The following is a 15,330-nucleotide window of genomic DNA, read 5'->3' as shown; positions in this document are numbered from 1 at the left end:
GACTTGGGGGTACTGGTGGATGGAAAGCTGGACATGAGCCACCAATGTGCGCTCGCAGTCCAGAAGGCCAAGCATCTCCTGGAGTCCTGCGTCCAGCTCTGGAGCCCTCAGCACGGGACAGACCTGGAGCTGATAGAGCTGGGCCAGAGAAGGCCACAGCAATGATCTGAGGGCTGGAACCCCTCTGCTGGGAGGAAAGGCTGGGAGAGCTGGGGCTGTTCAGCCTGGGGAAGAGAAGGCTACGGGGAGACCTTAGAGCAGCCTTTCAGTACTTAAAGGGGGCCTATAGGAAAGATGGGGACAATCTATTTAGCAAGGCCTGTTGTGACAGGACAAGGAGTAATGGTTTAAAACTAAGGGAGGGTAGATTTAGACTGGATATAAGGAAGAAATTTTTTAACATGAGGGTGGTGAAACACTGGAAGAGGCTGCCCAGAGAGGTAGTGGAGGCCCCATCCCTAGAAACATTCAAGGCCAGGTTGGACAGGGCTCTGAGCAACCTGATCTGGTTGAATATACCCCTGCTCATTGCAGGGGGGGGTTGGGCTAGATGACCTCTAAAGGTCCCTTCCAACCCAAACCATTCTATGATTCAAGTGTAAGAACTTAATCACTGTGCCTGTGGTTTGACAGCAGGTATTTGCCCAGCTGTAACCTAATTCCTGGACTGTTTATTTCCAAGAGGGACAGGAGGGTCATTTTAACATGAAGGTTAACAGCACAAAGAATACCAAGTTGAGGGAAGTCAGGCTTTGTTAACCTTATTACTTATAGTTTACCTTATAAAGCAAGGTTCAGAAACAAAATAAACCTGGTGTATTTATCAGGAAGGTTCTGATGTTTTTGGAGGCCATACATTTACATGTGTTAATTGGACAAAGTGGTAATACAGTATCATTTTAAATGGGAAAAATCCTGGCAAGACTGAATCTTTCTTGACTTGGTATTTCAAGGGAGCAATACTTTTAACCAAATCACCTTAAGCTTATTCTGAGCAAGGATAGGTTTGGTGTCCTGCCTGCAGAACTTGACTAGAACTTTTGGTGAAGCCAGTCTCTCCCTCCCTTCTCAGGCTTCTTCCGCAAACCCCTCATCAATGAAACCTGAGTGAGAGCAGGAATGCCCACCCAGAATACCTAGTGTTTGCTAGGAAGACTCAAAACTTAGTGACAGTTTCATTGCAGATTCATCAGAGTAAGGGACTCAAGCCCCAGGTAGTCTCTTTTTCACCCAGGCAACTACCCAAGGCCAGAATTTTGAGCCTTGAAAGCTGACAAAAAAAATACAGTCATGTCCCAGGCAGCTCTAGTATGTGTCTCCTGCTATATGTTTGGTCTAGTGGGTTGGGTGGTAGGTTTTTGGGTTATTTTTAAGAATAAATGTTTCATAAATTGAACTCCTGCAAGTAATCACTACTATCTATGCTACTTGTGTGAGCATTTCACTCCTCCTACACCAATGTCAAAGACAGTTTCAAACCTATCAGCACTTCACAGCTTTAAATTGTTGACTTTCCTTTGATGGAATATCTGCAAAGTGCTCAAAGAGTTAAAAAGCCCTGTCAGCTTAGAGACTATGGTGCTTGGTGCCATTTGCTTTTCTGCCCCTTTACAGCATCAGAAGTTATCTTAAATCCTGAGTCACTTCTGCCAACTAATTTTACTAGAATGGAAATGGAATAAAATTCACACAGCCAGGATTCTCACATAGGGGAGAGCAATCAATATTGCTCCCCCTCATACCGTCATCATGAAGCATAAAGACTCAGCTTTCAAACTGTTTCCAGCTTATAACTAACCTACCATTCTCTTACAGGAATGCAGAACAGATGAAAGCTTATTGGAAAATATCTAGCATTTCAGAGAAGTCTGAGAATGGAGGCAAGTTGAACTCTTTTGTTTTGTTTTCTTGTACAGAAAAATGACAACAGTAAAAAGGTAATAATTTTAGCCTCTATGTCCTCATGTCTGTTTACACTTGCTATATCCTGTTTATCAGTTTGCCTTCTCAATGAAATTCCTCCTGAGAGATTCCATTAACAGTGAGATGTAAAAACATTAATTAATTATAAAAAGAAAAATAGTGAAGCCCCTTGAAGTGAAGCCCCCTTTCTTCCATCCGAGAGTACTGAAGGAGCTTGCAGAGGAGCTTGCCAAGCCACTCTCCATCATCTGTCAGCAGTCCTGGCTAACAGGGGAGGTCCCAGATGACTGGAGGATCGCCAGTGTGACACCCATCTACAAGAAGGGCCAGAAGGAGGATCCCGGGAACTACAGGCCTTTCAGCCTGACCTCAGTGCTGGGGAAGATCATGGAGCGGTTCATCCTGAGTGCACTCACCGGGCATGTACAGGACAAGCAGGGGATCAGGCCCAGCCAGCATGGGTTCATGAAAGGCAGGTCCTGCTTGACCAACCTGATCTCCTTCTATGACCAGGTGACCCACCTAGCGGATGAGGGAATGGCTGTGGATGTTGTCTACCTGGACTTTAGTAAGGCCTTTGACACTGTTCCCCACAGCATCCTCCTGGAGAAACTAGCTGCCCATGGTTTGGATGGGTGTACTCTTCACTGGATAAAGAACTGGCTGAATGGCCAAGCCCAGAGAGTGGTGGTGAATGGAGTCAAATCCAGCTGGCGGCCAGTCACAAGTGGTGTTCCCCAGGGCTCGGTTTTGGGTCCGGTCTTGTTTAACATCTTTCTCAATGATCTGGATGAGGGAACTGAGTGCTCCCTCAGTAAGTTTGCAGATGACACCAAGTTGGGTGGGAGTGTCGATCTGTTCAAGGGTAGGAAGGCTCTGCAGAGGGATCTGGACAGACTGGATCAATGGGCTGAGGCCAACTGTATGAGGTTCAACAAGGCCAAATGCCAGGTCCTGCACTTGGGTCACAACCACCCCATGCAACGCTACAGGCTTGGGGAAGAGTGGCTGGAAAGCTGCTCAGCAGAAAAGGACCTGGGGGTGTTGGCTGACAGCTGGCTGAACATGAGCCAGCAGTGTGCCCAGGTGGCCAAGGCGGCCAATGGCATCCTGGCTTGTATCAGGAATAGTGTGGCCAGCAGGAGCGGGGAAATGATCGTGCCCCTGTACTCGGCCCTGGTGAGGCCGCACCTCGAGTACTGTGTTCCCTTTTGGGCCCCTCACTCCAAGAAGGACATTGAAGGGTTGGAGCATAGCCAGAGAAGAGGCTGGTGAGGGGTCTAGAGCACAAGTCTTATGAGGAGTGGCTGAGGGATCTGGGGTTGTTTAGTCTTGAGAAGAGGAGACTGAGGGGAGACATCGCTCTCTACAACTACCTGAAAGGAGGTTGTAGTGAGGCAGGTGTTGGTCTCTTCTCCCAGGTAACCAGCGATAGGACGAGAGGCAATGGCCTCAAGTTGCGTCAGGGGAGGTTTAGATTGGATATTAGGAAAAATTTCTTTACTGAAAGAGTGGTCAGGCATTGGAATAGGCTGCCCAGGGAGGTGGTGGAGTCACCATCCCTGGAGATGTTCAGAAAACATACAGATGTGGCACTTCGGGATATGGTTTAGCAGGCATGGTGGTGTTTGGTTGACAGTTGGACTTGATGATCTTAGAGGTGTTTTCCAACCTATGATTTTATGATTCTATGAAAACAGCTAGTACTGCTACAATGTAGTTTAGACTGTCAAGGAAATTGTTAGAATCATAGAATCATAGAATGCTTAGGGTTGGAAGGGACCTTTAGAGGTTATCTAGTTCCAACCCCCCTGCAGTGAGCAGGGACATCTTCAACTAGACCAGGTTGCTCAGAGCCCCATCCAACCTGGCCTTGAATGTTTCCAGGGATGGGGCCTCCACTACCTCTCTGGGCAGCCTCTTCCAGTGTTTCACCACCCTCACGGTTAAAAAATTTCTTCCTTGTATCCAGTGTAAATGTACCCTCCCTTAGTTTAAAGCCATTACTCCTTGTCCTGTCACAACAGACCTTGCTAAAAAGATTGTCCCCATTCCTATAGACCCCCTTATAGTACTGAAAGTCCACAATCAGGTCTTCCCGTAGCCTTAGCATAGCTTCTAGGAAGATCTGCTCCATGATCTTCCCAGGCACAGGGGTGAGGCTGACAGGTCGGAAGTTCCCGGGGTCCTCCTTTCTGCCCCTTTTAAAAATGGGCACAATGTTTCCCTTCTTCCAGTCACTGGGGACTTTGCCTGACTGCCATGACCTTTCAGATATCATGGAGAGTGGCTTGGCATCATCTAGTCCCAGGCCCCGGAGGTAAGAGAAGAAGCCTACAAAGAGGACGACTTTCCCTTGGTCGAGGAGGACTGTGTGAGGGATTGCTTAAGTGATCTGGATGTCCACAAATCCATGGGCCCCGATAGAATGCACCCACGAGTGCTGAGGGAGCTGGCGGATGTCATTGCTGAGCCACTCTCCATCATCTTTGAGAGGTCCTGGAGGACAGGAGAGGTGCCCGAGGACTGGAGAAAGGCCAATGTCACTCCAATCTTCAAAAAGGGCAAGAAGGAGGACCCAGGGAACTACAGGCCGGTCAGCCTCACCTCCATCCCGGGAAAGGTGATGGAGCAGCTTATCCTGGAGGCCATCATGAAGCAAGTGGAAGAAAAGAAGGTTATCAGGAGTAGTCAGCATGGATTCACCAAGGGGAAATCATGCCTGACCAATCTGATAGCTTTCTACGATGACATGACTGGCTGGGTAGACGAAGGGAGAGCCGTGGATGTTGTCTACCTTGACTTCAGCAAGGCTTTCGACACAGTCTCCCATGATATCCTCCTAGGGAAGCTGAGGAAGTGTGGGTTGGATGAGTGGTCAGTGAAGTGGATAGAGAACTGGCTGAATGGCAGAACTCATAGGGTTGTCATCAGCGGCGCCGAGTCTAGTTGGAGGCTGGTGACAAGTGGTGTCCCCCAGGGGTCAGTACTGGGCCCAGTCTTGTTTAACTTCTTCATCAACGACCTGGATGAAGAGTTAGAATGTACCCTCAGCAAGTTTGCTGATGACACCAAACTGGGAGGTGTGGTAGATACACCAGAAGGCTGTGCTGCCATTCAGCGTGACCTGGATAGGCTGGAAAGCTGGGCAGAGAGGAACCTGATGAGTTTCAACAAGGGCAAGTGCAGGGTCTTGCACCTGGGGAGGAACAACCCCATGCACCAGTACAGGCTTGGGGTGGACCTGCTGGAGAGCAGCTCTGTGGAGAGGGACCTGGATGTCCTGGTAGACAACAGGTTAACCATGAGCCAGCAGTGTGCCCTGGCTGCCAAGAAAGCCAATGGGATCCTGGGGTGCATCAAGAAGAGTGTGGCCAGCAGGACGAGGAAGGTTCTTCTTCCCCTCTACACTGCCCTGGTGAGGCCTCATCTGGAGTACTGTGTCCAGTTCTGGGCTCCCCACTTCAAGAAAGATGAAGAGCTACTGGAGAGAGTCCAGCGGAGGGCTACAAGGATGATGAGGGGACTGGAGCATCTCCCCTACGAGGAGAGGTTGAGGGAGCTGGGCTTGTTCAGCCTGAAGAAGAGAAGGCTGCGAGGGGACCCTATAAATGCCTACAAATATCTGAAGGGTGGGTGTCAGGAGGATGGGGCCAAGCTCTTTTCAGTGGTGCCCAGTGACAGGACAAGGGGCAATGGGCACAAACTGAAGCACAGGAAGTTCCGTCTGAACATGAGGAAGAACTTCTTCCCTCTGAGGGTGACGGAGCCCTGGAACAGGCTGCCCAGGGAGGTTGTGGAGTCTCCTTCTCTGGAGATATTCAAGACCCGCCTGGACAAAGTCCTGTGCAGCCTGCTGTAGGTGACCCTGCTTCAGCAGGAGGATTGGACTAGATGACCCACAGAGGTCCTTTCCAACCCCTACTATTCTGTGATTCTGTGATTCTGTCAGCCAATTCCCTCAGGACCCTGGGATGCATCTCATCAGGTCCCTTAGACTTATGTATGTTCAGGTTCCTCAGGTGGTCATGAACCTGGTCTTCCCTTACAGTGGGAGGGACTTTGCCCCCTCTGGTCCACATCTTGTGGTCCATCAACTCGGGAGGGGTGAGGAGAGAGGTTGCCGGTGAAGACTGAGGCAAAAAAGTTGTTGAGTACCTCAGCTTTCTCCTCATCTGTTGATACTAGGTCATTGTACTGTTTATACATCAATGCTATTTGGAAATGAGGAGTTATTCAAAGGAAAATGCGTTTAATATCCATGTTCTGTTTTTCCACACACTGACAATTGAGATAAAGTAGAAAGCGGTAAGTGGAAGAACTGGGGGAAAGAAAACGAAAAATAAAATCCAAAAGTCCTGTGACAAGATAGGCTGAACTATAGATGATTCTTGACCAGCATTTTGATGGTTTTTGTTTTGACCACATATACGACTCCAGGAAAAAAATAAATGCACATCTGCTCAGAGTGGTAATTTATATAGCATCTTCTGAGGTACCAATAGTTGTCCTCTGCCCAGCTGCTTTTCCCTGAGGTCCAGTTGATGTTACAGCCCTTTCAGCCTTTGCAGATGCAATGTTTTTCTGAAGCAGGAAAAAAAATGAGCCAAATGGAGGCATCTCATCCACAAAGCCTCTGTGGAGAAATGGACTTGCATTGTAACAGAATGGCCTTTGGCCCCATTAAGAATTTAGTGAAGGGAATTATGAAAGCAGAAATTTGCTTGTAAATATGACTGGTTTCGTCTAAAAACCACAAGCCTGGGAAGGGAAAACCTCTTCTATTGCTGCAAAGGCTGCAAAGCTGTGGTAGTCATTCAAACGAGATCAGAGACAATTTGACCTGATAGATCAAATTATAACTAACATTAACTAACAGTTATTTTTGTAGTCTGGTGTACTTCATCATTCACTGACTTCACTGTTCTCTGCCATGTCTTCCATTATGATTATGTAGGGAGATCCTTCTCTTTTTTCCTTTACCTAACTGCAGAGCTTCTTTTAAAAGAAAAAATCGTACTGAAACACAAATGGAGGCAGATAAAGACCTACTGCGCACCTGCAGAGCAGCATAAAATGGGCTGCCAGTGATGCAGATCATGTCTTGTGTGCGTTCAGTAGACTTGCACATATCCCACTGCTTCTGCTATATGCCCTTCTCTTCCCACCATCTTTCTTCCCCTTTTCTTTGAGTATAAATACTTAGTACTCACAAGTCAGCGTTTAAGAGGAAGTAATACTACACCGATCTTACACTTATGGAAACAAAGGGAGAAGTTGCAGAAACACTCTTAATATTAGGACAAATGTCTTGAAGTCCTCCTTATTCTGTTGTACAGGGTAGTAAAATGTTTTGGTTTTTTTATGTTCCAGCACATTATGTGAGCTGTCAGTTGTAGGCTGAGATAAAACACACAACAAACTTTGAAAACAATTGAATATATGAGTTTCCATATTACAGCGGAAAGAAGTTCTGATTTACCCAAACTGTGACAGACCTACTGAAGAAATGAAATGGACTTTAAGCCAAATTTATCAGGAACAAGCCATTGCATAAAACAATTTCATCCATCAATCCCTGCTTTTACCCTAGTAACATTTCAGTTACTAACTTTCCTCCTCGTTTAGCCATTCCTACTGACTAGTTGTTTTAAAGAAGCAAAAATATTGACTTTCACTATTCCATTAATTAATTAATTAAAACTCTTTTTTTCCCCAGCATGTTTTGCAAGAACAAGAAAAGACTTGTTTAAGAACTAGAAAGAGACCAGCAATAATGTTGTGTTTTTTTTTTTTTAAATGGCTTACATTGGCTACAAAAGGTGTACTTGAAATAATTTTGAACTATTACTACTTTATAATGGCACTGAAGTGAACTTCACCACTATCTATGAAAAATCAATTGAAGTTTTTGGGGAAATGTATTTAATCAGACCTTATCTTTATTAGAAAAATAAGAATTTCTGGGTACATTACTGTTCAGCTGCATTTCTTCGAATGGTTTTGTTCATGTACATTCATCCAGGCAGATCATGAAAACATTTAAATATTCTGATCTACTTTCAAATCTGCTAATGAAAAGTACTACAAACACGACAGACCAGCAAGCATAAATTATTATTATAGGAAACAATCAGGTATTTAATATAATAAGAGATTACCAGGCTGTCTGATATACACATTCTTCTACGACTATAGCTTCATAGAATCACAGAATGGTTTAGGTTGGAAGGGACCTTAAAGAACAACTAGTCCCAACCCCCTGCCATGGACAGGGACCTGTTCCACCAGTCCAGGGTGCTCAAAGCCCCATCCAACCTGGCCTTGAGCCCTGCCAGGGAGGGGGCAGCCACAGCTCCTCTGGGCAGCCTGGGCCAGGGCCTCACCACCCTCACAGGGAAGAATTTCTTCCTTAGACCTAATCTAAATCTCCCCTCTTTCAATTTGAAGCCAATACTTCTTGCCCTATCACTCCATGCCCTTGTCAAAGGTCCCTCTCTGGCTTTCTTGTAGGCCCCTTCAGGTAATGGAAGGCTGCTCTAAGGTCTCCCTGCAGCCTTCTCTTCCCCAGGCTGAGCAGCCCCAGCTCTCTCAGCCTTTCCTCAACAGCAGAGGGGTTCCAGCCCTCAGATCATTGCTGGGGCCTCCTCTGGCCCTGCTCCCACAGTTCCAGCTCTGTCCTGTGCTGAGGGCTCCAGAGCTGGACGCAGGACTCCAGGTGGGGTCTCACCAGAGCAGAGCAGAGGGGTAGAATCCCCTCCCTCAACCTGCTGGCCACACTGCTGGGGATGCAGTCCAAGATACAGTTGGCCTTCTGGGCTGCCAGCGCACACTGCCGGGTCATGTTGAGTTTCTCATCAACCAACACCCTCAAGTCCTTCTTGGCAGGGCTGCTCTCAATCCATTCTCTGTCCAGCCTGTATTTGTGCTTGGCATTGCCCTGACCCATGTGCAGGACCTTGCACTTGGCCTTGTTGAACTTCATGAGGTTCACAGAGGCCCACCTCTCCAGCCTGTCCAGATCCCTCTGGATGGCATCCCTTCCCTCCAGCGTGTTGACTGCCCCACACAGCTTGGTGTCATCAGCAAACTTGCTGAGGGTGCACTCATTCCCACTGTCCATGGAACTGACAAAGATGTTAAACAATGCCGGTCCCAATACCGACCCCTGAGGAATGTCACTCATCACTGGTCTCCAGCTGGACATCGAGTGGTTGACCACAACTCTTTGACTGTGACCATCCAGCCAATTCCTTATCCACCAAGTGGTCCATTTGTCAGACCCATGTTTCTCCAATTTAGAGACAAGGATGTCGTGTGGAATCTTGTGGTAATGTGTTTCGCTTCTCTCTAAATCATTCACTGATCACTGTCTTAGGGTATTGGAACAAAAATGAGAGTTGTACTCTCATCTCTTCTGAAAATTTATATAGGACTGTCATTAGGAATAGATCTTAAAGATCACCATGTTAGTTCTACTCCTTACTACTAAAAATTTTGGGAGATTATCTTGGTCTTGCAAAACAGCCAGCCTTTCAGTTTTGTTATTTTTATAGGTTCTGGATCCCTCAGGGCAAAATTTGAACTTTCAGAAGGACCCAGTAAACCAGCAACACTTGCAGTGCAATTCCTTAGTGAAGGAAGCACCCTTTCAGGAGTAGATGTAGAGCTAGTAGGCGCTGGCTATCGACTTTCCCTCCTTAAGAAGAGATTTGCCACTGGTAAGACACCAATGTGCTTATATATTCAAATTGATATGGTACATTCTATAGTGCTAAATTATAAAATATGAAACTATTAAAAAAGTGATGCATAAATAATTACTTTTTCTGAAAAGCACGGCTAAAAACTGTTGCACTTTTTTTGTTCTTAGTCAAACTTAGACACAAATAGTTAGTCAAACTGCTCCCAGGAAAATTCTGACAAAATCTGTTTTATCTGCTGACTGAAAAACTCCTACCTTTGTTTTTCAGGACGGTATATGGCAGACTGCTGATGAACCTGTGGAAGTCATTGGATCAAAGGAGTGCAAGAAGCTCACTCTGCCCTCTCTACTTTTCAAACACTATTTTAACATGCATTAATTTTTAAAAATGTTCACCTACTTTGAGGCTGAACCACAGAACAGAAAACGCACTTTTAAAAATCATTTTGCAAACTTTTTATTACTTTATAATAGCACTGAAGTTAACTTCAACACTGTCTGTAAATGATCATCTGCAATATTTGGAAAACTTTGCTAAAATTTTAGTAAATTTATATATATGAAGTCAAAATAATCAATAGTTGTAATGACAGTAGGAAATTGTATGTTATACTGTAAACATTAAACCGAAAAATGTAGGAAACCAAGTAAGAAATATTTGAGCTTTCCATAAGTAATATTATTTTTTCAGATTCTTTAATTGCCAGTTTTTAAAGAAAACAGAGGCAAAATCTCATGTAGTTCTTCCATCCACTCATGCCATAAAACCAGCTGAGTTAGAGATATATAAAAAAAATGTAACTTCATGCCTACGTATCATATGTTATTAACATTTAAATTGTTTTATGTAGGGTTTTTTTCCTAAGTGCAATGTGTTACAAAATTGCAAAAGACATAAGAGATTTACTTCTGCAGTTAGTAAATTTTATGGGTGTTGTGACTGTTTGAATCAATGCTGTAGATTTAATTTATTTTTATATGAATTGCATAACATTTGTGCCTTTAAAAAAAAACACAACTGTGCCTATCCACTTTGTTATTCACATGCCTCAATTCCTTTTTCAGAGTTTGGCTCTTCATCAAAAAAGCATGGTGTTTGTATAATACATACAACTTTATAAAAATTCCTGTGACTGGCATTTAGAAGGCAGATTTGCAAAACTGGAGATTGTTTCAAAAGAGGCTTAAAATACTGGTTTACTTCCTCATGGGGTAATTGCAATAAATGTGGCTGTAGTGAGGGAGATGCATCATGCAGGACTTTGAAACTTTGAGATAGTAACTTCAATGTCACCATAGATGAAAATCCTGAAAAATCATAGAAGACAGTAAAAGCAAACAACATTTCCTTTCACTTTCACTGCAAGTCTTTGGAATTTAAGCGATTTGAGGGTTGTGTGATGTGAATGTAAACATAGTACTTTGGGAGGAATAGGATTTTATAAGTGTATTTTATAGCAGCAGGATGACAACTACTGTCATTTTTATTAGCTTAAATTTTATCTAGACCCACCAATTTTAATATTTGTATTGTCATCTAATTGGCTTGCCACAGCCTTAGCACAGGGAAGTGACACATTAGTAATGTTTTTTAAAGCAAGTCACTAATTTAGAAAATATTTTATGTATTTGTATTAAGTGTTTTTTCAATGCTGAAATCAAAAGTATTTGGGCAAAATAATTCAATAATCTACAAGTGGGAATTTTATATTAACATTTTGAATACCAGTATCTATTTCAAATTCTCTATTAAAGCAATAAAAATTACTTGATCTAATTCATGCAAAAGCCGTAATGAATTGGACTGCTGAAGCTTTACAATAAATTAAGCTTTGTAGAGGCTACATAAATTCTAATGAATACTATACACTTTTGCAGATGAGAGTTCCATTATTATTACTAAGCACATACTGTACTGTAGATTTGATTGGAAGAGTATATTTGGCTCTTAACTTGCTAATCTTATTGAATGGTAAATTTCTAACTCATATAAAATGGTACAGTCTTTTTACTGGAATCTTAATTGTAATCTGCTTTGCAATCAAACTTCATTTAATATGACAATATTTTTTTACTGAAAACCCAAAACTGTATTGCTGTTTTTAATCAAGTATTACTTTCATTTCTTAGTCAAATTAATTAGTTCTGTTTCAGCACTTTTAAACTAGGTGATTATATATACATTTGCATTGGGTGCAGGTTACAATTTTGAAGCCATACAAGTTTATATAGGCTTTTTGTAAAGAAATTAAAAAACAATGTAAAAAGTACATGTGTCTGTCTGATAAGAAAACCATATGTAGCAAGCTGGCTCTTGCTTGTGTAGACAGCACTATCCTTTGTAGTTGCCTCCTAAGCGAATTAATTTGTAAACACAACTGAAGGATCTGAATTTTTATGGATTGTTACTACATTGGACTGTAAATTACAGCATACAAGTTTATCTTACAAAAATTATAAATATTTCTGATTTTTCGTAAAATATAAATTTTTTTTTAATTGCATCAATAATAAACATGTAACATATAATTTAAATACTGATTTATATTGCTTATACTTTTGCAGTTAGTCCCACAGAGCTTCTAAGCAATAATAGAAGAAAACTATGCCTGTATTGAACATTTTATAGTTGGACTTGCATTCAAGAATGAGGTTAGGCGCTTAGTCAAGGGGTGAAAGTTGTGTCTATTTGGACTTTGGTTCTCTGTCAAAAACCACAGTCCTTTAAGGCTGCAGAGAAATAAGTTCAACACAAACAGAATGTAATGAACAGTTTTTGGGTTTGGGTTTCTTTCTTTTTCCTTTTCAAATTGTATTGGTGCTTATTGCCTGGGTGCAATGTTTTATCAGTACTAACACTGGGACAGCTTTAATAACACTGTATTAGTGATGACTATTCATATAACCTAGCAATGACAGTAGTGGGGAGTGGAAGGGAAGGCTGTGGAGGCTGTGGATATTACATACGGAGTTTATCTAATTACAAAGCAGGAGGGAACATCTGGAGGGGAAAATCAGAAAAAAAGATGCACGATGCAAAAATGGGCTGCTTCATTTAACCATGATGAGGAGAGAACTGAGTCATTGCTGAACACATTGACACTGCTAACTTTCTAGAGTACAAAACATGACAGGAAATGAGAACTTCAAGAAGGGAGATTGGGTGATGCTAAGAGGAAAAGTTGTATCATAATCAGGATGAAGTTGGCATGATTTATGATTGAATTATTGTGATTATTAACCTGTTCATTTTTTGTTTTATTTTTGTTTCTAAGATTATTTTACTTTGTAAAGATTGTATGCTTTCTATTGATATTGAATTAACCGAGAACTTAAAAATCAACATGTCAGTAAACATGGAGGTCAAACTGAGTTGAGAAAGAATACTTAGTAGTGCAACAATATGCAGATTTGAAGATAAACATCAAGTTTTCAATTAAGAGGCCTGGTAATTAGTCCAGTCAAGGGCACTGCACAGTAAATATGCTATTTGCTGCTTTAGTACCTTGAACTGTTTTTAGTTTACTCTATCCTCAGAGGAATTCCTGAGTTTTTTCACGCTCCAAAGTAAAATTGCCCTTTCATGACAACTGAAATGGAAACCAATTATCTAGCAATTCCAAGAAAACAAAAGGTACGCAGATATTAAGACATCTATCTTAAGCTTCTCAAACACATAAGATTTGAAACGTAATGCTTTTTGGCATGATGCAAGACCTTCCTTTCCAGTTAGAATGCAAAACCCATCCCACTTGTAACTCCCATGCTGTTCCAGTTGATAATCAAATATCTTAGCTCCTTCAAATACCCTATATAAATCTTTGGCAGTAGTAAAGCTAGTTAATTATGCCTGAAAAACTATCTGATCACGTACTTAGATAATCACAACCCTGCTTGAGCTGTATAAATCCAGTTTTTAGTAGTTGTGAGTAGTATGTGGGCACTGGCTTGCAATAACAAGAGTTAAATGCTAACAGAAGTGCCAGAACAGTGATCTCTGATGCTTTAAGTTAAATGAATACTAGAAGGACCGAGCAGCATTGTACCCTTTTACATCCCTAACCAATAACTGAAGATTCTCGGGAAGTAGAAAGGAAATGGCTTGTGAGCTCTCCTTGCCATAGTCTGTTCTGCCATTGCTGAAGACAGAGTCCTGGGTTAGATGCACCATTTGGTCTGACCATAGGGCACTTAAGTTCTTCAGTCCTGCCCACCAGCAAAAGATAAGAATCAAACCCTTGGACTATTGCTTTCCAGCATAATAAGGATGGTGATGCTTATTGAAATGATATCCAGCCAGCTGAAAAAGTCAAATTAATAAGCCATTACTTATTAAACTATACAGGCTGTGGGATTAAGAAGGAAAGATAAAGATTCAGACGTTCATTTGTTCAGTTTCAATTTTTGTTTCTGTGCTCACAGCTTGGAAGGACTATTCTCAGACTGCCAAAGTAGTACTTAAATCATCTACTGTTTTGGACTGGTGGAACATAAGAAATTGGAAAGGATTACTTTAATCTTGTCATTGATTTTTTTCTTGTGCACTCATGAAAATATATGGTTATTAAGGAAGTAAGGGTATGTATAGCATTTGATAGCACTATTTAGAGAAAACAGCTCATGTCTACAAAGCCGAGATTTTTCTGATAATTATATCAATAGTTAGGCCTCATCTAAGTTATTAGTTAAGCATATCAATTTAATAAAGGCACAAGTCATTGTACACATCCCAGACATTTCAGTTTAGTAAAGATGCAACACTTTGCAGGTCACCTTTCCACCTACCGTCTCTGTGGTGGTTTTTAAAATATAAAAGAGTTCATATATAATCACAGAGTCATAGAATGGTTCAGGGTTTGAAGAGCCCTTTAAAGGTCACCTAATCCAACCCCCCCTGCAGTGAGCAGGGACACCTTCATCTTTCTTTAGCAGGGCAACAGGCCCTGCTAAAAGGTTTATCCCCATCTTTCTTATAACCCCTTTTTAGGTGCTGAAAGGCTGCAGTAAGGTCTCCCCGCAGCCTTCTCTTCTCCAGGCTGAGCAGCCCCAGCTCTCCCAGCCTTTCCTCCCAGCAGAGGGGTTCCAGCCCTCGCATCATGGCTGGGGCCTCCTCTGGCCTCGCTCCAACAGCTCCAGGTCTGTCCTGTGCTGAGGGCTCCAGAGCTGGTCACTGGACTCCCTGGGGGGTCTCAGCAGTGCGGGGCAGAGGGGAACAATCCCCTCCCTCGACCTGCTGCCCATGCTGCTGGGGATGCAACCCAGGATATGGTTGGCCTTCCAGGCTGCCAGTGCACATTGGTGGCTCATGTCCAGCTTCTCATCCACCAGTACCCCAAGCCCTTGGCAAGGAAGGTTCACACAGGCCCACTTCTCCAGCTTGTCCAGGTCCCTCTGGATGGCATCCCGTCCTTCTGGTGTGTCAACTGCACCACTCAGCTTGGTGTCATCTGCAAACTTGCTGTGGGTGCACTCAATCTCACTCTATGTCATTTGTGAAGATATTAAACAGCACCGGTCCCTGTACAGACAAAACCACTTGTCACCAGTCTCCATCTGGACATTGAGCCATTGACCACTACCCTCTGGATGCAACCATCCAAACGATTCCTCATCCACTGAACACTCCACCTATCAAATCCATATTTCCCCAATTTAGAGAGAAGGATGTTGCTAGGGACTGTGGTGAAGGCTTTACAGAAGTG

General features: G+C 42.9%; 1 protein-coding gene across 1 annotated transcript in view; it reads left to right on the top strand.

Moving 5' to 3' along the window:
- LOC142365449 (F-BAR domain only protein 2-like) overlaps positions 1 to 13,876 on the top strand; it is a 126,372-nt gene extending 112,496 nt beyond the window's left edge. Inside the window, exons 24-26 of the mRNA XM_075446261.1 lie at positions 1,816 to 1,880; positions 9,480 to 9,644; positions 9,897 to 13,876. Coding sequence (XP_075302376.1) covers positions 1,816 to 1,880; positions 9,480 to 9,644; positions 9,897 to 9,919 — 253 coding nt within the window. The 3' untranslated portion in view covers positions 9,920 to 13,876. The remainder of the gene's footprint in view (positions 1 to 1,815; positions 1,881 to 9,479; positions 9,645 to 9,896) is intronic.
- The last annotated feature ends 1,454 nt before the right edge of the window (positions 13,877 to 15,330 follow it).

Source organism: Opisthocomus hoazin, chromosome W (assembly GCF_030867145.1).
Source record: "Opisthocomus hoazin isolate bOpiHoa1 chromosome W, bOpiHoa1.hap1, whole genome shotgun sequence".
In the NCBI taxonomy this organism is placed as follows: Eukaryota; Metazoa; Chordata; class Aves; order Opisthocomiformes; family Opisthocomidae; genus Opisthocomus; species Opisthocomus hoazin.
This window is presented reverse-complemented; position numbering and strand designations above follow the sequence as displayed.